The 22,727-nt window shown below is 41.4% G+C and overlaps 3 protein-coding genes across 3 annotated transcripts; all 3 read right to left on the reverse strand.

Annotated features, from left to right (window-relative positions):
- Positions 1-215: 215 nt before the first annotated feature.
- LOC147865230 (uncharacterized) lies at positions 216-1,869 on the reverse strand. Its single transcript, XM_087318012.1, has one exon. It carries the CDS (start codon positions 1,741-1,743, stop codon positions 361-363), a length of 1,383 nt encoding a protein of 460 aa, XP_087174138.1. The 5' UTR covers positions 1,744-1,869; the 3' UTR covers positions 216-360.
- A 2,532-nt stretch (positions 1,870-4,401) lies between these two features.
- On the reverse strand, positions 4,402-6,061 carry LOC147865231 (uncharacterized). Its single transcript, XM_087318014.1, has one exon. It carries the CDS (start codon positions 5,974-5,976, stop codon positions 4,609-4,611), a length of 1,368 nt encoding a protein of 455 aa, XP_087174140.1. The 5' UTR covers positions 5,977-6,061; the 3' UTR covers positions 4,402-4,608.
- Positions 6,062-9,128: 3,067 nt separating this feature from the next.
- Positions 9,129-10,706, reverse strand: LOC147865232 (uncharacterized). The gene has a single exon (XM_087318013.1). It carries the CDS (start codon positions 10,664-10,666, stop codon positions 9,290-9,292), a length of 1,377 nt encoding a protein of 458 aa, XP_087174139.1. The 5' UTR covers positions 10,667-10,706; the 3' UTR covers positions 9,129-9,289.
- Between the last annotated feature and the right edge of the window lie 12,021 nt (positions 10,707-22,727).

Genomic DNA, 22,727 nt, shown 5'->3' on the forward strand with positions numbered 1-22,727 from the left:
GTAAGTATCCTTAGACTTGGACGTGTGTAAAGGTTATCCATGCGACTTTCTCCCTTATACCATTTCTGTATCCGACACTTTTGATGATACATATATACATACATACATATACATATATATATATATATATGTCCCTTATGTCCTACACAATCATCAACAAAAATTAATAAGTTGATCACTAAGTTTTTCTTAGTTTAGAGAAACGACACCACATCCCTTTGTCTCATTTATGAATATTTACCATAATACCCCTTTGTTTAGGGTTGAGGAAACTTAAAGACAAGTTAACAATACTGTATTAGTGAGTCCGGAGATTAACGAGATTAATTCGGACAAATTGTAAAAGTATCGAGAGGTTAATTAGGTGCAAGAAGGAAGAGGTGTGCCACATAAGCCAGCATTGCCTTCATATGAAGAGATGTCTAGAGTTGTGAACGGAATGACGGGGGGGACTTTTCCCGAGAGGTGGTTGTAGGAAACGTTGAAGGTCACTAGGTTGCTTAGCTTAGAGAAGGTGGCTGGGATCCATCCGGTTAGCTCATTTTGCTGGAGCTCCACAATTGTTAGCGAAGTCAAGTTCGAGAGAGAAGAAGGGATATGTCCGGTGAACCGATTGTTGTCTAGGCCGAGACCTTGAATGTAGTCCGGTAGGAGAGTGCCAATGTTTTCAGGGATCGATCCACTTAGGGCATTGTTCCCGAGGCTAAGAGATGGTGTCACTTCATCGGAAATGTGGAGAGTGTTTGCTCGTGGGTAGCCGCGGGCCAGCCACCCAGCCAATCCGGAGCCGGAGAGTTGACAATTGCCCAAATCTATCTCAACTAGTTGTGGAGATGTGAGGAGGCCGGCGACATTGTCGAGGCTTCGGATAGGGTTGTATTGGACATCAATGAGCTGTAGGTTCTTGAGGTTGGAGAGGTCTTGGGGAACCCCGGTGATGCGATTGTTGTCGAGGTAGAGGTACATGAGGGAGACGAGGCCATCGGGTTCATTGAACGAGTCAGGGATCCGACCCGACATCCGGTTGCTGCCGAGCGCGGCATTGTAGAGGTTAGAGAGGCGGGCGAAGGAGGCGGGGATGGAGCCCCCAATTTGATTGCTGTTGATGGTAAGTTCTTGGAGGCTCGACAAGTTGCCGATGGAAGAGGGGAGCGAGCCGGAGAGGGAATTGTAGGAGAGATCGAGCGTCTGGAGCCTGGCGAGGCGGCCCAAGGAGCTCGGGATGGAGCCGGAAAAGCCGCACGAGGAAAGGCAGAGCTTCCGGAGAGAAGGGAGGTTGCCTAGGGAGGAAGGGAGGGATGTGCCGGCGAAGGTGTTTCCGTAGAGCTTGAGTAGTTGGAGGGCGGAGAGGGAGCCGAGGGAGCGGGAGACGGAGCCGTTGAGCGAGGATTGTGAGACGTCGAGGCTAACGACGCGGCCCGTCGTGCCGTCGCACGTGACGCCATTCCAAGAGCAACAGTCGGGTGCCGACAATGACCAAGATGCTAGGGCATTGTTGGGATCAGCCGTGATCCCGGCCTTGAAGAGAAGCAATGCATGTCGGTCGGCCGGGTAGCACACAGTCTCATTTGTGACGGGAGTCACGCCGACAAGGTACTCATCGATCGCGTCAATATCACATGCGAGTGTATCGATGTCGCACCTAACTGGTGCCCAAAGGTTGGACATAAGTAACACGAACATGGACATATTCATGACTAGCATTGTGTTAGTACTCATATGGTGTCTCCCTATATCAACCATGATGTGCTTGTTTTAAACAAGTCTCAAGTATAATGGGTAGTTGTATGAGCTAGAAATATGGTTGATGATATGATCTAGAAATATGGTCGATGATACCCAGAGTGTGATGCATCCTTCTTCCTTATATAAGATTTTTGTGGTGCTATATTGGATTTGTAAGGAAGTGTTTGAGTTTGACCACCTCTTTCCCATGGTGTGAGTTTCATTTTATCTTGTCTAGTTGGGTTGCTCGAGCCATGTGTGACATCCCAAGTGAGGTTATTTTTGGAGGAAAGAGAATATTAAAACTTTATACATATTCTCCTTTTATAATGCTACTAACTCTTAAGACACTCATAATGGGTGCTTATATATGTCATACTCTTTCTTTAGTGAACACCTTAATGCGCACCAAGTGGATGGCTTGGCTTCAAAAGAACTCATAGATGAGTGAAACTATCATTCTACATAATTAATTCGCTTTGAATTATGTGGAACGTTTTTTAATAATTCATCGATATGAGGTAATAGCTATCATTTTCTAAAATCTGGGTCTAAAAATCTTCAAACTTCCTTTTGAGCTCAAGGCTCTCCAGATACACACTCTTAAGGCCTCGATAAAGTTGAAAAACCTTTAAATTGTGGCGCAATTATTATATGGTGAGAATTGATAAAAAGGATAAGTGAGAACTCAAATTCCTACCAAATATATTCTTTTATGAAGGATGTTCGTTATCTTAAGGCATACTATAAAGTCGTTAAGTCATTGATCCTCTCACGTTTCTCTCTCCATTTCTTTGTGAGGTATTCCAAATTCTCACTGTTATTATTATATTCTTCTTCCTAACAACTTCTGTTCTACTCCTTGTTAATCATCTAGTCGACTAAAAGAATAACGCTAAGTTCTAACTATGCATAAGGAAACTAGTTTATATTACCTCCCATTTTGCATTTTCTTCTTGTTAAGAGATTTGTGTTCTATTCTTGAATCTATTTTTTCAACTCATTTCTTCATGTCACCTCCAATATTTCCCATCCATCTTCTTCCCCAAGTGATGTAGAACTAATATAGGAAAAAATAACAACCACTATAGAGTACTCTTATGTGTTGATGCTATGCACAAGGCTGATATAAAGGAACATCTTAAAGAGACTTGGTGCAACATGGCATTTTTTTCTATTACAAACACAAGTATGAGTAAAAAATTGTGAATGTGAAATCAACATTTTTTACACAGATAATTGATGCCAATGATATCACATTTTGATTATCTTTGGAAAAGTTCTACCATCATTACAATGTTGTGTTTGATGATTCATTTATCTTGTGAATGTCTTTCACTTCATTTGATTTTCATGTTTGGCCACGATAAAAAATTGTTATACTTATAAATAATTGGAAACTTGGTTCGAAATGTATGGTTGTGTTGTTTGATTGACCTCCACTACTAGGTAGAATTCCCTAAATCATAAACCCGATCACGATCAAATAGTCCACTGAGAACACAAGGATCATTCTCTTCTCACCTTCAAAATTTGATGTACATATTTGACATTTTCTTAATAGGCCTTCTGTGAAAAATTTGGTCATCCACTTGTGTTTGGTTTCTTGGCATTTGTTGTTGGTAAAACATTGGATATAACTTCTAGCATGTTAGGTCAAAAATCATTGAATGTTTACGATCAAACATTAATTGTTGTTTGGAGAATGTTAATGCAAACATCATGTTTAATTATGTGACAAATAGCCTTGGCTATGGGGCAATATCCAACTATGCCAACATCTCATGAGCATGTAGTGGTTGTTTATGATTCTATATCACGCCAAGAAGCCTAGGTTGCAAATAATCAACATGTTTTTGCTTTTTCCATCTCCTTCATGTCACCTTGTGCAGGATGAGTGCTTCAAATGCAAAACGTATGTTTAATATTTTCATTCCATGTCATCTTGAATTTTCTCTTTCATCATCTTGCATTTTCCAATTTTGATGAGTCATGTCATGATGAGATTGTGTGGGATACAATTGACCCGTTAACCCTACACAAAATCTTGAAAGAGAAGTGTGACTTTCAATGATAAATAATATAGTAGAATATAACTTTCATGCTTTGTCATCATGCTAATGTTACAAGCTTGGTCACATCTAGTCCTAACAGATGTTTCTTGTGATAAATAATTAGATTTTGAAAGGTCATTCAAATAAACAAAGAATAAATTATAATATTTAGGTTTCAAACTAGGCTTGCATTGGGAAGTTGATCTATGATGACCACAAGGTCGTGGGGTTCAAATCGCGCCTTACTATCATAAAAATAGATCACGTATGTTGACTTTGGTGGTTGCCTTGTTAGGCCTTGGGGCAGACCTAGTGAAGGGTTGCCCAAGTATGATTATCCTCGTACATAGTTAGTTAGGTAGCTAGAGACCCAAAGGTTCTCGGGCTCTAAAATCAGAATGTGTACCAAGTTCCAACACCTCTACAATTGAGGACATATTGTAGCACTAGTTTTAAAGGGCAAGAACTTAAATGTGAGGAATTATAACCCAACAACCTAGTTTTAAGCTATGAAAATAAAAGATGACTCAGATCAAATCGAACAATTCCTCACTTTCAGCTAGGAATTTAAAACTGGGTAGTTGCGATCGGCAAGGGCTTATTAGGAACTTACACACGAGTGTCCATAAACATTTATATATAAGCTTAATAAAACTTTGTATATTTAGTAAAATCCAACATGTTGGTGCTAAAATTGGATCCACAAATTTATTGAACTTGGACCACAACAAGTTCTACCCACCGAGATGGTAAGGCAACACATAGTACAATATTTGATTTATGCAAATCTTGTGTGGATGCATAGTGATAAGATAGATTGGAGGCCAATTTATGTGGGGCATGCCGGGAGCGGAGTGCCGCAAAGCCCGGCATTGCCTTGGTAAGAAGAGACGTCGAATGTCGTGAATGGCACGACTTGCGGGATTTTGCCGGAGAGATGGTTGTACGACACGTTGAAGGCCACTAGGGAGGTCAAGCTAGAGAAGGTGGACGGGATCGATCCCTTGAGCTTGTTTCGGTCGAGCTCCAGGAATCTCAGAGAAGTGAGATTGGCGATGGAAGACGGGATTTTTCCGGAAAAGCCGTTGTTGCTGAGGTCGAGGCCCTGAATGTAATCGGGCAGAAGGGAGCCGATGCTGAGGGGGATGGAACCCTTGAGTGCATTGTTTGCAAGGCTGATGGAAGGGGTTACCTCATCGGAGAGTAATGCCGTATTGGCTCTTGGGAAGCCGCGGGCGAGCCATGCCCCCAAGCCGGAGCCAGAGAGGCTGCAATTGCTAAGCTCGACTTGTACGAGTTGAGGTGCGGTGAGGAGGCCGGCCACGTTGCGGAGTCTTCCGATGGGATTGTTCTGGAGGACCACCCATTGTAACCTCTTGAGGTTGGAGAGGTTGTCGGGAAGGCCGGTGATCCGGTTGTTCTCAAGGTAAAGGAAAGCGAGGGAGACAAGGCCTCCGGCTGTGTTGAAGGAGTCGGGGATCCGTCCGGACAACTTGTTGAACCCGAGATCAGCATTGTAGAGGTTGGAGAGGCGGGCGAAGGAGGCGGGGATCGCGCCCCCGATCTTGTTATTGTAAATGCGAAGGTGTTGGAGGCTCTTCATGTTACCGATGGACGAAGGGAGCGATCCGGAGAGGGAGTTGTAGGAGACATCGAGCATCTGGACGCTGGTGAGGCGGCCGAAGGAATCTGGGATGGATCCCGAGAAGCCACCCGATGGGGAGGTGGAGGAGGAGAGGCAGAGCTTTGTGAGGTTGGAGAGGTTCCCTAGGGAAGGGGGGAGAGATCCGGTGAAGAAATTCTCGTAGAGCTTGAGGAGCTGGAGGGAGGAGAGGGAGCCTAGGGATGGGGACAGGGGGCCTTGGAGGGAGGATTGGGCGAGATTGAGGCTCACTACTCGCCCCGTGATGCCATCACAAGTCACGCCATTCCATGAGCAACAATTGGGCTGTTTCGCCGACCATGTAGCAAGAGCTTGGTTAGGGTCCCCGGTGATCGCCGCCTTGAATTGAAGCAATGCTTGGCGGTCTCCGGCAAAGCACACGGTGGCATTCGTTACCGGTGCCACTCCGACGAGGTCATCTTCGGCATCACAATCAAGGGGATCGGTATCGCACATAGAGGCATTTGGGCATAGTATGAACACGCCAACGAGTACTATTGCTAGAAGGGGCATTGGCCTTAACATGTGTGCCATATTGTTTGGAGTCACAATGTCCCAAGTAAGTGTTTGGAAATGGAGAAATGTGTCACTAGTTATTTTGATGATAATGCTTGTATCTTCCGCCCCACCTGGCTTTGGTTTTATATGTGTAAGGAAGGTTGCCCATAGGTCTTTTGGTCTCTTCTACTTACATGTTTGACACCCTATTCAACGTCTACAAATTATTTCTATCCAAATGTGTGCGCACTGCATGACGCATATCGTTATCATGATACATCTTGGGTCCATTTAGCTACCTACATCTCAAATACCTTTATGTTTAGAACCTTTTTTCAAATCTATTAAGACAATTCCCCATATTATATGGTTGGCGTTTTGACTTTAAGGTTCATGCATACATATATATTTTATATTGTGACAAAATGAGCTTGCGTCTTTGAATTGTATTGCCCAATATAACGACTCGTGTCATTGGTGGTTTGCATAGACGATGACCGTCACATTTACCATATTCGGAGTCAAAAAACAAAAAAGTACTACATTGTCTTCAAATATATTCACACACATATAAGCACCTCCTATGTTGAGGAATTATGCAAAAGAAGGTACTAGACATCGACACATGCAATAGAGAGGGAGAGAGTGGAAAAGCATCAATATATTATATGAGTATTATAGTTGAGGGATAGGGTTTAGACTTGTATAGTACGTAAAATTTGTGTTCTTCTAGCATAACATTCGTTTTCCTACGTTGGAAAACGAATGCGAATGTTATTCAAACATACTTGTGTTTTTTTGGGGGGGTTTTTTTCCTATTTTTTTAATGTTTTTTTTGTATTTTTCATTTTTTAGGCTTATTTACCTCATAATAAATAGTTAATCCAAAAGTATGGTATTTATCATTCTTTGAGGGTGTTTTTCTTACGAGAATGCACGTATAGTTCATATTACTAAGCATGTTAAATGTATCTAACAATCGACAACAATTTAGTTCAGTTCAACGGTGTCAAAACTGAACAATTTAAAATTTTTGAAACTTGATCTGGAACCGAACAGAACCATGAAACTGTTTAAACCAAACCGTTTCAAAAAATCCAAATCATTAAATTGTGACGTGGTTTGGTTTCGGTTTTCATGTTAGGTCAAATTTCAAATTTTAATATTTTAAAAATTATCATTATTTCAAATTTTAATTTTTCAAAATGTAATGATTTTTCTTAAAATGTGAGAATTAGGCTTAAAAATCAATTTGCAACTCTAGAGTCTAAACCATCAAACCGTTGTTGCATAAATCCGCACGTGCGTGTCAGTTAGGACGGGACCACGGGGGTCTTGGACTAGGGAGTAAGAGGAGGGAGAGAAGCTTGGGAGTTCAACCGAGAAGGAAGAGAAAGATTAAGATTGAAGAGAATTAGATCTAAATAAGACAAGATATATTATGGAAAGCACCACACCAATTACAACCATGGCCGCGTAGGCCGAACGCAAACCCTCTAGATGAAACCCTAAACGGATAGGGGAAAAGAAGAAGATGATGATGATGATGAATGAAACCCCTAAAACGAGATCCTAAAACCCAAAATTCCGAAACCCTAATGGCAACCCAAAGAAACCCAAAAAGTTGAAGCCCTTCAAAAGTGACCCCTCACTCCCTTTTATAGTCGTAAGGGGTGAGGCACATTACAAAAAGGAGTGGTCAAATCCCCTTTCTTTCAAAGAAGAGTATTTGACCTCGATCTTAGGAGGTGAGATTGATGGGTCTTAACTCCCTCTCCTCTTACCGACATACTCAATGCCCACTACTCCCTACACCCATACTTCATGTGCCTCCCTCTAGTCTACAAAGTGCACATTACCTTTATACCTTTACATCTTACTTTTGCTCCTTACATTTGTCTTTTATTCCTATGTTACAATTTTCCTAAGTTCATGTGCAATGTTGCATATCTTATTTTATTCCTCCCACTCGGGTTTTCTCACCATGGCCGAAAATCCTCACAACACCGTTTAGACCCAAACTGAACTGAACCATTGCCGATTGTTAAATGTATCTTGCAAATATCATTCAGATGGTTTGTCATCATGCAATGTTAAACTTAGCAAACTCTAGGAATGACTAATATTTTGTTTGATATATAATATCTTTTAAAGGTATATATAATAGGCTAATTGTTATTGTCCTAATTAAGTTCTCTTCGTGATGGTCTATAATCTTGAGCTTATAAATAGAAACATGTGTAGCGCAACCCATTAGTGTTCATTGAAATGTTGAGTGATTAATTACAATGAGTGTGGCCCACGTGGCATTTTTAAGGAGGGCATTAGAAGGAGAGCACCATGTGAAGTATTGTTTGAGAGAGAAGGAATATATTTGAATGGAATGTGGTCCAATCTTGTTCAATCACCATCAAAGTGATCGGTGGACCATGGGCATCAAAACATGAATACATTTCATCATTGTTCTTCTCAAATCCCTTTGGATATTGAATATAGAGGAGAAACAATCAATTTATGCTCAATTGATGCGTTAACCCGACCAAGTCTCTTTCCGCTCCCAAACCTTGGGTGGCGAAGTAGGAAGGTCTTTGTGTGATGCTCCATCATGCACTTATGCAAGGCCATATTGTGGTAATGGGGTATGCCTATCTTGTGGCCATTGCCCAAACTTGTAATTGGTGTATACGTTTGTACAACAAAATTAACCCACACATGCCTCTCTTTCACCATTGCACCCTCTAGCATTGGATGAGGATTACCCAAGAAAAAGGATATCAATGTGGTATCTTCGTCATGTACCAATGCATGACCATTGTCATAGCATTGAATAGTTGATTTTGTAAATTTTTAGTGTTTGAATGGCAAAATCAGCTATTTGGGATCCCTCTTTGTCAAGGAAAGGAGGGATCACTCATGCACAAACGTTAACACGATCATTGGGGGGGATATACCTACCTTGTGTGCCTTGACTAGACTTGCAAATGGCTAAGGTTTGGATGGGGAAACAATGTTTTGAAGTAGTTCGTACGATAAAAGAAAATATAGTAAGCTGAACCAAAATGATGAGAAGAATTATAGTAAGCTGAACCTTAAATAGAATCGAGAGATAATTCCATTTCAACAGGGACATTTTTAGCTAGGTACCAAGGTTTGGGATGGGTATGCTACAAACTTGAAAAAGAGTAGTGTAACACAGAAAATTATAATCTTATGTGGTTCATATGTCCAACATACAACTTCTAAATTTGGGATAGGCAATTTTATTAAACCCGGAGCACTACAAGTTGTACACATTAAGGTGGGTGTGACAACATGTGTTACATATTGCCTCATGCAAGGGAATATATATTCATGTGCGGCATGCTGGCAGTGGAGTGCCACACAGCCCGGCATTGCCTTTGTATGAAGAGACGTCGAACGTGGTAAATGGTGCGATTTGCGGGATTTTGCCAGAGAGATGGTTGTTTGACACGTTGAAGCCTCGTAGGGAGGTCAAGTGAGAGAAGGTGGACGGGATCGATCCCTCGAGCTTGTTTCGGTCGAGTTCTAGGAGTTTGAGTGATGTGAGTTTGGCAATGGAAGACGGGATATGTCCGGAGAAGTGATTGTTGCTGAGGTCGAGGCTCTCAAAGTAGTCCGGGAGAAGGGAGCCGATGTTGGAAGGGATGGACCCTGTGAGTGCATTGTTTGCTAGATTGATGGAAGGGGTTAGGTCCTCCGAGAGTCGCTCGGTATTGGCTCTCGGGAAGCCGCGGGCGAGCCATGCCCCAAGACCGGAGCCGGAGAGGCCGCAATCGTTGAGGTCTACTTGGGCGAGCTGCGGTGCGGTGAGGAGGCCGGTCACATTCCCGAGGCTGCCGATGGGATTGTTTCCGAGATCGACCGATTGTAGGTTCTTGAGGTTGGAGAGGTTGTGGGGGAGGCCGGTGATCCGGTTGTTCTCGAGGTAAAGGAAAGTGAGGGTGATGAGGCCCCCGGGCGCGTTGAAGGAGTCGGGGATGCGGCCGGACAACTTGTTGAACCCGAGATCGGCAGTGCCGAGGTTGGAGAGGCGGCTGAAGGAGGCCGGGATAGCACCCCCGATCTTGTTACTGTAAATGTGAAGGCGTTGGAGGCTCTTCATGTTACCGATGGACGAAGGGAGCGACCCCGAGAGGGAGTTGAAGGAGACGTCGAGCATCTGGAGGCTTGTGAGGCCGCCTAAGGATTCCGGGATGGATCCCGAGAAGCCACCCGAAGAGGAGGTGGAGGAGGAGAGGCAGAGCTTGATGAGGTGGGAGAGGTTCCCTAGGGAAGGGGGGAGAGTTCCGGTGAAGAAATTCTCGTCGAGCTCGAGGATCTGGAGGGAGGAGAGGGAGCCAAGGGATGGGGGGAGGGGCCCCTGGAGGGAGGATTGGGCGAGGTCGAGGCTCACAACGTGCCCCGTGATGCCGTCACAAGTCACTCCGTTCCACGAGCAACAATTGGGCTGTTTGGCTGACCATGTCGCGAGAGCATGTTTGGGGTCCCCCGTGATTGCCGCCTTGAATCGAAGCAATGCTTGGCGGTCTCCGGGAAAGCACACGGTGGCATTAGTGACGGGCGCCGCTATTATGAGGTTTTCGTCCTCGTCGGCACCGCAGTCAAGGGGATCAACATCGCATAGGCCGGCATTTGGGCATAGCATGAACATGGCCATGAGTAGTAGCACTAGTAGGAGCATTAGTCTTAATAATAGCTTTGCCATACTGTTGGATGGAGTCACAAGTATTAGATGTTTGTTTGTCTATGGATAAAACTTGTGCCACAACCTTCCTTTATTTTATACATTCCTTGGGCATACCTATACTAATAAATGTGTCACGTGTGTGAAAAACACTACGATGGCACCACAATGGAGGTGAAAATGGAGTATCGTCACCTGTGACTATTACTACAGTCTACTACACACACACACACACACACACACTCTCTCTCTCTCTCTCTCTCTCGGGAAAAACACACAATTGTATTCATTTTATCTAAAATCCACGTGAAATAACGTAATTCACATCAACATGTCACATTCTTTCTTTTGTAAAGTTTCTTTTCTTCATTCTTCTTAGTTTTTCCTTTACTTTGTGAGTTTTGAACTTATGGAGTGTTTTCCTTTACAATGCTATAGTGGGACATTAGATATGTTGCATTTTTCTCCACCTACTCTTATGAAATGGTGTTGGTTATCTCCATTATGGCCACTAATGGTTAACCTAAGTCTCCTCGTCAACTCTAGACTTACCACATTACTAAATCATACATCACATTCTCTAAATTTTGTGGGAAATTTTCCATGTTTCTTTTGGAGCTTCAACACACATTATCTAAGGAAACATTAGAAATCCATCAAAATGTGGAAATTAACAAATATACCCATAATAATACCAATCATATCTATGTTAGATAGCAGGTCCGTCTCGATAGGAAGAATAGAACCAACCGAAGGCCGAGGCCGAGGCCGAAACCGAAAACCAAAAACCGAAAACCGAAAACCGAAGTCTTTCGTTTTCTGGTCTTCATTTTTTTGTTTGTGCATTATCTTGCTCGTTTCTTTGCACCCAAATACGTATACGAGAAACCGGTTGCTACCGGTCACGATCCTTACCATTACTTACTTGAGACAAAACTAATTTTCTCGTTTTGTCTATTTTCTCCACACACAGTAATGCCATTGAGGGTTTGGATAAGTGAGCACCTGTTTCTATTTTGGTTTTTAGAGCGTTTTTACTTTTTTATCACATGTATAATATGTCTATTTTTCTTGTATTGTGTCTCTATAGTAAGTCTTTGTACTTGATGGCTTTGACGTGTACACCTCAATCTCATTAATGTGCCTAAATGTTATCAAATGAAGATTTGTATTGCACATGTTCAAATTTTAGTAGTACTTTGAAGAATCTTAAAACGACCATTTCACATCATGTCAATTTGCTTTTAGGGTTTCAATCACTTCCTCTAGGTTATGTTGTGGACTAGGGAATAGGTCTACTACATGTAGGTATCTATGTCTAACTAATTTACATCTAGTTCTCCAAAATATCCTAGCTATAACCATCTTTTTTCCATTGAATCAATTGCATTCACCATGCTTGATGCGTAAGACAACTGATATTGTTATCATTTTGTGCTTTTTTATAGGTATGCTTCCTTCCAAAGAGAGATTATACATTCTTTTGGCTCTTACTCTTACAAAGACAGCCTCAACTTGTTTACAAACGAAGTACATTAAAGTTCAACCATATTCAACAAAACTCACACTTCTCCCCACAAAACTAATTATAATCCCCACTGCCTCATTTACAACAAAAGTATCCCACCGACACTTTTTACATGGTAGCTTACTTGTACCACAACTATACATATTTACATCTCTTGCCCACTAGTGGAAACCATTGGCGGAAACAACCATCTGGGTGTTTGATAATTCCATTTAGGCCTTGACGATGATTTGGCCATCATAAGAGAACCACCCATTTCAACAAAAACTTTGACTGAGCCCTTTCTACTTCATTTGAGTCCCCTTGAATCAAGGTATATCGTCCGCGCAACCAAGATACTACCTCGAACCAAATGTTTAGCAACAACACCTCACTGATTGGGAGCTTTCGTTGCTGAAAAACAAACATACAACGCCTTGTCCAAATGTGCCAAGTTGATAAGCACGCCACCAACATCCATATCTCCTAAAAAAAACTAGAGTTTATGCCAGGTCTCACTCCAACACATTGGAACACGTTGCCACCCTACACTATAAATCCATGACCATGTGGGTTTAACTGTTCTGCCCAACCTTCCCTTGTTAACTTCAAACCCTATAAGGACCCCCACCTGACTCTCCCATTCACACCGCATGTTGCCACTATAATGAGACTTGTACCCCAAATGTGGATTGCCTTTGCACAATTCTAAAGAACGTTGTCGTAGTGTATTTCGTACACTACGTGAAAAACTTATAAAGTACCAATTTAATAAATATGAATAAATAGTAGAAAATATTAAAAAATATATAACATGGATAAGGTAAGATTCAAACCTTACACCTCCATGTTAATAATGTGAAACCTTACCATTACACTAGCATTTCATTAGTGTTAAAAAGTAGATGTCCCACATAGAAAGCTAAGTTCACCTAGGATAAACTTTAGTTAAAAGAAAATGCATGCTAAAAGAAAAAAAAAAACTACGCATTCACCTCTAGCATGTATGAACGCTATAGTTTATAAAAAACGCACAAGTTAGAAAAAGCATGATCACTTTAGATAAAGCATATAGTCTATCTATAGAAAAAGCATGGAGTCTATAGTTAGAGAAAACACATGGGTTGGAAAAGACTCTCTCATCTCTATATAAGGATGAGGAGCACAATGTAATGGGGGTGAAAAATATTTGGAAACTGGATATGTTTCTAAAAAACACCAATTAATAAACTATACTCGTGGGATTCACGAGGATTCTATATCATTCTCTTTCAACCCAAATTTATATTCTTATATTCATATTGATTAATCTAATACAATACACTCGTGGGATTCACGAGTTTGCTATTACTCTTTCTTACAACATATTTATATTCTTATTAGCCTTAAAACTCTCCTCTTCCTAGTCCAAAACCCCAATGGTTCCCACCTGACTCACGCAAACGATCTAGCGCCAAAAGGCATGACACAAGTGGTGAACCCCACGTGAAGAGGGGTGGTAAGGAGATGGATAATCAACAAGAAGCGATGAATATGATGATGATGATGATTAAGCGGATGCAAGAAGAGCAATGCACAATGTCGGAGATGAAATCGGCAGTAGCGCGACTTGTGCAAAGAAACGGGGAATTCGACGGAAAGGATGTGTCACACTATCTATGCAAATACAAGGCCGAGATGATGCGATGTGGGATACCAGAAGGATTGCAAGTGACATCCTTCAATCAAGTAGTCACATATGAGTTACAATAGAGAATCCACAAAATAGGGCAACAAAACCCGACATGGGAGTCCTTTGAAGAAGCTTTACGAGAGGCATATGATTTCAAGAGATTGAAGGGACAAGATCGGCGAGAATTCGACGAATGGGTGGCATCGGAGAAGACCTATTGGAGTGCAACACAAGTATTCCTAGAGTTCGAGCATCGTTTTGCTCGACTCTCGAAGCGGGAACAAAGATTGGTGGGAGAGGATAAAGTCCTAATGTTCGTGAGGTCGATCGATCGAAAAGAAAGGATGGACATTGGGATCGAACTCGAAGACGATGACGGTGCGAATGGTCTTACCGAAGATTGGGCCAAAGTCCAAAGGGTATGCCGGAGACATGATGAGAGGAAGATGAGAATCTTGTCAACAACATGGCCGATGAAGGATGGTCGATTGAAGACAAACGATGGAGCCTCCAGAGACTCCGGCGGTTGCGTTCGAAAGGCAACGTGAGACCGAAGAGACGGAAGGTGGTGGAGAGAAAACAAAGGTCGAAGCCGATTCATATGACGGAGAGATAGCCGAGAAGGTGGCTATGGTTGAAATGACAGAGGATGATAATACCGAGGGTTCATGCGCACTAATCCTAGAGAATTCAGCGGTTGTGTCCGAGGACCAACGTGAGACCGGAGAGACGGGAGATGGCGGCAAGGAAGGTAAAGTCGGAAGCCGGTTTGGATGGAAGATGATCTGTCCGAAATTCCGGTCTAAAAGAAAGCTAAAGCAAGCGGAAGTGGATCCGGACAAAATCCGAGAGTTCGACACGGACGGAATCATTCCAACCGGAAGTCGATCGAATGAGACCGATCTGGAAAGAAGTTCCGGAAGTCAAACCGGTCGAGACCGGTGAAAACAAAGAAAAGAAAGAAAATCTAGACGGAAACCGATCGGTCGACACAGATCCGGAAGGGGGCTGAATCGGTAAAAACCGATCAACCGAGTCCGAATCAGCCGAATACGAATCGGAATGGAAGCCGATCCAACTGAAAGACAATCGGACGATACCGAATCGGAAAGAAGCTAATCCGACTCAACCGGAGATCCGAAAAGAAATCAATATTGATAAAGACAAGGAAGAGGCCAAGCAAAGACACTACCACGAATGACAAGGACCAAGCGGGCCATATCAATGCAAAAAGCGAACGAAGACTATGGTGGATCGGATGGCGACAATGGTTCGGGTGGAAAGAATGGATGTGTTCAAAATGGAGAGACAAAGCCGACATAGCAAGAGAAACGGAGGGTACTACAAGTAAAGAAGAATTACGAGGGCCAGTAATTAGAGACCGGATAGAGCCTGCAACCGAACAGAACTGGAAACCGGACGGCGTCGGCAACCAAAAACCGGAGACCAAACGGGGCCGACAACCAAACACGACCGACGATGAAACCAACCGGGCAGAGAACGGACGGACGAGACTAACAATCACCGACAACTTCGGCACATACCGGAGGATGTGCGGGTTCGGAGGGGGCGAGTGTCGTAGTGTATTTCGTACACTACGTGAAAAACTTATAAAGTACCGATTTAATAAATATGAATAAATAGTAGAAAATATTAAAAAATATATAACATGGATTTAGTGTTAAAAAGTAGATGTCCCACATAGAAAGCTAAGTTCACCTAGGATAAACTTTAGTTAAAAGAAAATGCATGTTAAAAGAAAAAAAAAAAACTATGCATGCACCTCTAGCGTGTATGAGCGCTATAGTTTATAAAAAATGCACAAGTTAGAAAAAGCATGATCACTTTAGATAAAGCATATAGTCTATCTATAGAAAAAGCATGGAGTCTATAGTTAGAGAAAACACATGGGTTGGAAAAGACTCTCTCATCTCTATATTAGGATGAGGAGCACAATGTAATGGGGGTGAAAAATATTTGGAAACTGGATATGTTTCTAAAAAACACCAATTAATAAACTATACTCGTGGGATTCACGAGGATTCTATATCATTCTCTTTCAACCCAAATTTATATTCTTATATTCATATTGATTAATCTAATACAATACACTCGTGGGATTCACGAGTTTGCTATTACTCTTTCTTACAACATATTTATATTCTTATTAGCCTTAAAACTCTCCTCTTCCTAGTCCAAAACCCCAGCGGTTCCCACCCGACTCACGCAAACGATCTGGCGCCGAAAGGCACGACAACGTGAGGTATCGATTCCAAAGAGTGTCCACATAACTTACAACCAACCTCCCCACCACAACACCTCATCCACTCCCCTACAAGTATCGCCTTATGGTGAAGAAGCCAAAACCAAACCTTTATTTTTTCTAGCATATCCAACGCCCATAGTCTCCTCCAAAACGACTTCAACAAGTCATCTGATATGCCTTTATCCCTCTAACTATTGTGAGTCTGAGAAACACTCACTGATTTGGAGCCAATGATTTGCCTTCTTAGCTTAATATTGTACTAAAAAAACCCCCCTAGTTTGTTCGTCCCTAGTTTCTACCACCATACCTCTAGTGGATCCCACTCTAATTCACATAAGGGATTGTTGTCAAATAGCCATGTTTTACAATCATTATCTAGCTTCCCTGGGTTTGGGTTCACTTACCACTTCTTACCGTCCAACACTGCCACCCGCACTGCCAACCACTGGCCATTGTCGGACAAAGCACTTAGGTTTCCCCACAAGAGATACTCATTAGATGGGCACCTGCCACATATAATTTTTGCATCACCCTCACCTACAAACCACCCAGACCAAACCCCCTCTTCCACCTTCCACCTATCTAGACCATCAACAACTTTATCTATAAATTGGGTCACCTTTTCTAGCCTGCTAGTAAACATATTGCTACCAGTCTGACCTTCGTTCCTCTTCATTCTGAAAACCTCCCAATCTCTTACTGAACTAAGATTGTACCCTAACATGTGCCCCATGGAAAATATTTTTTCTGTCCAAGCATCATATCGTCTTTGCTTCTAATCCTGGGGTTCCAAAACAACGGTTATCCGAGCTGTTCCTCCAAGGTTTTCGGTAGCATTAAGACCAACCCTTCTCTTACACTTGACCAGGCCCTCATTATGGCGCGGACCACCTTGTCCTCCATGCTAGCCGGTTCTTTCAATTTTAGACATGGATTGAGCAACAACCACATCTTTGCCTTCTAAGGGCCGCCATTCCTCGGACACCAGAGGTAAGCTCTGTCCCTAAGAAGAATCTTCTACAATTCAGGTCCAGGTTGTAGACTTCGCACCAGTAGCTTACCAAGTAAAGCCTTAATTTGGTGAACTGGATCCACCAACCCAAGTCCACCCAAGTTTTTCACCTTGATCAAACAACTCCATGCCACTTTAGCTGACACTGTCTCATGGTCTTTACTATAGCTATCAAATCAATTAGTACAAGGGAATTTGATAGCTTCATGATTGCCTCTCTTGTTAATTCCAAACAAGAGATGAAAAGAAATAGAGAGCATCTAGATGGATGTAGGTCAAATAATAAAATTGTCCATTAGAAACCGGAAAATCATGCACTTAGCCTAGCCCCTACATTTCTTAGTGGCATCTAGTGAACTAGTATAGTAAGCAAGATTAGAACCCAACTGTGTCGGCTAGTACAAAAATGTCCTTCAATTAGGGTGTGTCCTAATGCAATAAAAATATATAGAAAGGGAGGGCTATACACTTAGTGAAGCTAAATTGATAAGATTGTTCTATGAAACTAGAAGGTCATGCATACAACCATTTACATTTAGTATGGTAAACACCCTCAAAATATGGAGAATTAAGGTAAAAAGTGTAAAAAAAGACATAAGAATGTTTTGATAACATACTCATTCGTTTGCATTTGTATGAAAAGTAATGTTTGCCCATGCATTTGAGTATATTATGTACTATGGTAGTGAGTTTTGTGAGAACATAGGTCTAAGGTTAACACAAAGAACAACATAATTTGAAAAGAGAGGGCAAGCGGGAGTGTGCTCACATTTGAGGTTCTATGCATCACATCATTCCATTTGGTTAGAGGAGAGAAAAAAGAAAGAGTTAAAGTAACACGTGGCAAACAAATGAATAAAATGATAGGAAACATCAATTGTTGTTTTAAATTGCATGAGTTGTGGGATACATAAGTTTTTAATCAGATATTTAATGTGGTATAGCACAAACATCACAATAAAATCGTGATTTGTGAGGCAATTTTTAATTTGTGATTGCCAGATTAGCATTGAGGAAATTTCCTCAAGTGCCATGTTAGCATAGAGGAAATTTCCACGAGTGCCACATGACATTTGAGCAAATCCCTCGTTTGAGGAAAAGTTCCTTGAAAGCCACGTATAAAGCTGCTTTCCTCAATTGGAGGAAAGTGCCCTTTATGTTGAGGAAGTTTCTTAAATTCGAGGAAAATTTCTCGACGATGAGTAAAGACATCGAAGGAAGCTCGACTCTATCTTTGCTCTCAATCGAGGAAAGCTCATGACATGAGCTCTCAATTCAATTCGAGGAGCTTTCCTCTAACCTTTTGCTACTCCAACAATACATAGATACTACACTCGACGTTGCTACATCGCCAACTATGATCATCATAAGTTGTTGCTACCTATTGCTATCAATCATCAATGACGTTTGCAAGTGACATAACTTGACGTCACCTACCATGTCTCGTGCATCCAAATCAACTTTTGTTTACACGTATTTCACACTTATAAAATAAAACAAAGCCTACCCACATAAACTAGATCCCGATTCCCTACCATACCCCTTTGACCTATTTTTAAACACCTTATAACAAACATTCACACCTACATGTTAACTTACATATGCATCCATTCCTACATATACAAATATGCACATCCTCGGATACTAATACACATGCTACACACATATATACTTATATTCAAGTGCATAGGTACACTTGATTATAAGTATATATGCGTGTGTATTAGTATAAGAGGATGTGCATGTGTGTAAGAATTGTAACAATTCCTTCATTAATATATACCTTACATACCTACATACAAATGCTCTTACACACACACACACACACACACACATACACACAAAATACGTTAAATACATTTTTTAATATGTTAAATACTTATAAAATACATAAAATACGTATTTTACGTATAGTAAAATAAATGCTTCTAGAATTTGAAAATTATTTACCTTTCTAAAAAATATTTGTAATATTGTAGAAAGCATCTATGTTCTACATCCTAAAATGCATATAAGACATTTGAATATGTATTTCACATCCTAAAATACTTGTCGTAATATGGATGTCGACATTCACTTATTCTATAATTCAGTATAAGTGTGTATCACAACTTTAATTTGTAATTATTTGTGATCATGCCTTCATAGATTGAGGAATCGTCTACGATTATCACACTCAGGATAGCTTTCTATCTTCTTTTCTCTTCTTCTTCGTCATCATCATCGTCGTCTCTTTCGTTCTTCGTTCTTCGTTCTTTTGCACTAAAATCTATTTTTTCTTTTGCTTTTTGTTAGGGTTTTAGTTACATTTTTTTATAAATACGTATTATACCTATTTTTTCAAATGTACGTTAAATACCGTATTGGACAAATGTATATAATGTTTGAGTGAACAACATTGACGTTGTCGCGTTGTTACGCGCGTGCGTGTAGAACGAGGCGGGACCACCGGGGTCTTGGACCGAGAAATAGCTGAGAAGGAGGGGAACGGGAAGGCAACATACGCACTTGCACACGCACGGACGCGGGGCACACAGGAATCACAGTGCATCAACACAGCAAAATGAGACGACTAGAAGTCCGAGTATATGAACACATATGTATATTAATTTGTATGTGTATATCAAGACGGGTACAACTAACAGGCCGGCAAGGCGAACACCGACGCCTGTTCACTCACACGTAGAAGAGCAAGATGGAGACTCTGCTGGAAGCACACGGGTGTTCCACGAAGCAGAGTCAGCCTCCTGAAAACCTGCGCCTAGCGAATACAGAGCAAGAAGGAGGAGAAGAGCTCGGTCCTAGTCCGACAGCACTACGTCCTCCACAAAAAGCGATCCCTTTTTCCATTCCTCTCCCTCTCTTTTATAGCCCAAGGAGGGAGGCCGTTATCATTCATTACATCATATTAATTCTCTGTCCTTTCGGACAGAGATACACCTCGATTCTCTCCTTATTGAATGCGTGCTACCTAGGATCTCACCTCAACTGACTTGTACCTAGCTACTTACTATACAACGAAAGTGTGCTCGCGTGTAAGGGCCGGTTTATACACGATAAACCCGGTTTCCGCCTAGGGACGGTTTTCTTCATGACAACATTGACGTATAGTACGTACTATACAAATTATGAGGTATTATACGTATTTAAACGTTAAATACGTGTACGTAAACAATGTTGATGGTATCAAAGCGCGTGGTAGATTGATCGAAGCCCATCGCCTCTGCGTGTGTTGTGCCCAATTCCGCGTTCGGAAAGAACCGGCTTATCACTGTTGTAGCAACCTGCACAGTTTGTATCAAAGAGAAGAAGAAGTTCGACAATGAACACTCACTGGGAAGCACTCTTCCTATTGAGAAGCTCTACAAAAACAACTTTGCATCTTAGGAGTACAAGATGCACCAATACCTTGTCGGCCAAGGCTATTGGGGCTACATCAAAGAAGCACAAGAAACAAAACCCAACCTAACCCGACACATGCGGACTACCCAGCTTGGGAACAGGCTACGAGATGTGTGTTGTACTGCCTTGCATCATGCATACATGATTATATGCTCGACTACATTCGAGAGGCAAAAACGCTGAAGGAGGCGTGGGGGAACCTCAAGAAAATCTTCGCATCCAATATGACTGCTTGCAAGCTTCAACTTCGTCTGGAGTTGAACGATATTCAACTGAGGGACATGACAATCGGTAGCTACACCTTTAAGATTAAGGAGTTGTGCGACGCCCTTGGATCGATCAATGTCAACATTGATGACGATGAGATGGTGCAGATATGCCTCGAAGGCTTGACACCTCGGTTTGGCGCAATAAGGTCGGTTGTTCTCTCTCTCGAGAATCCTTCCTCCTCCTTCGATCTCCAGTCAATGTTACTGGTCGAAGAAAATCACGTTAGAACAAAGAACAATGTGCAAGAATGACACATGATCTATTCAAACTCGGATGGAAGAAGAGGACGAGGTCGTGGCGGAAGAGGCCGATTTGGGCAAGGCCAACAAAACAACCAAGGGCAATCCCATGAGCATAACTTCTATTATCGACAAGATGTCACGAACACACGAGGAGGAGTATCTGGATCCGTTCTTTCCTTAATACTTATTAACTAATATTCATAATATTCCTCCCCTCCAACTCTTCCCTGTCCACACTTCTTCCCCGGATCATACTCCTAGGGCCAACACATGGCACGCTTGTGGGACAATGCCTTGCACGTCGAACCCACGGGTTAGCTCCTTCAATCTTCATTGAGTATATCTAATATGCTCTAGTCCAGGGGTTTGAGTGGTTCTCATTCGAATGCAAACGAATACGCATACGAATACATTGTCAAGTATTCGTTTCACGAAAGAAAAAGAGTACAAGAACTCCCTCCTTTTTTAGTTTCCTACAATACTAAAAATGGGACTTCACAATAAAAAGGGGCATTGAAAGAGGACTATAAAAAGGGACATTAAAAGAGGGACGTGACACCAATAAATTTTTATAATAAATGTAAAAGAATTCGTTTTATTTTTAATAAAGAAATAAATAAAATAAAGGGTCATTAATTTTTCACTTTTTATTCTCTCAAAATATATGGATATTTTTATCTTGACATTAAAAATTGGACTTCACACTAATCATATTTCTATAATAAATATAAAATATTCGTTATTTTAAAATTAATTAATTAAAATAAAGGTTTATGAACTTCCCCCTTTTTTATTTGACACTATAAAGGAGAGTTAATACTAGTCATATTTTTATAATTTATTAATGAATGATTGTTCCTTTTTTAGTGAATTAAATTTATTTAAATAAAAAAATGAATTAATTAATATTTTGTATATTTATTTTGCAAAATGAATGCTTTTATAATATTCTTGGAGCCATTTCGTATTCTTGAATATTGCGAATATCACACATGGAGAATATGATGAATATCATGCATGTGTTATTCTATGATTGTAATAAAAGATGTTATTATCATTCTTATTGTTGTCCATAAGAGACATAGAGTGAGAGAGAGATACAGAAAGTTTTTCTGTTGTAACAGCTGGTTGGCGAAGATAGAGCTCGAGGTTGTTGCCTCTGAGTCTCACATTGTAGTGCCTCTTCTCTATAGTGATCTTGTTCAGAGTTAGAGAAATCCCATGATTTTGCCTCTTGAGGTTTTCCACGTAAACATACGGTGTCGTGTCATTCTTGTGTGAGTGAATCAATCTTAATTTCTTTCTTTTGTTTCTTTCATAGTGTGTTTGGATCTCAGTTGTGACCGAGAACGATTCTCTTCAATTCGGTACTGGAGCTTATGTTCCTAGCTTCAAAAAGAAATAAAAAGGGAAGAGTCATTTGGTGGCATGTTCAAGCTCATTGTCTCCAACTACCCAGTGTGGAAGTCGAAGATGAGGGACATGTTAATGGTCAAAGATCTTTGGTTGTCGGTACAATTTGGAGATAAAAGACCAGACAAGATTGATGCCATAACCTAGGAGGTGATACATTTGATGACGATGACATACATACGCTACTTTATCGACATGAGCCTGTACAACAACTTCAATGAAGAGAGTAAGGCTCATGAACTCTTGAAGAAGATCGACACTACGCCAGAGAACAAGAATGCTGTGAATCGGGTCTCGG

This window comes from Azolla caroliniana, unplaced genomic scaffold (genome assembly GCF_043228905.1).
Source record: "Azolla caroliniana isolate FFs.n. ecotype wild unplaced genomic scaffold, voAzoCaro1.0.p SCAF_4, whole genome shotgun sequence".
Classification (NCBI taxonomy): Eukaryota; Viridiplantae; Streptophyta; class Polypodiopsida; order Salviniales; family Salviniaceae; genus Azolla; species Azolla caroliniana.

Coding starts and splice junctions, on each gene's coding strand:
- LOC147865230 (XM_087318012.1), bottom strand. CDS start 1,743: ATGGTTGATATAGGGAGACACCATATGAGTACTAACACAATGCTAGTC.
- LOC147865232 (XM_087318013.1), bottom strand. CDS start 10,666: ATGGCAAAGCTATTATTAAGACTAATGCTCCTACTAGTGCTACTACTC.
- LOC147865231 (XM_087318014.1), bottom strand. CDS start 5,976: ATGGCACACATGTTAAGGCCAATGCCCCTTCTAGCAATAGTACTCGTT.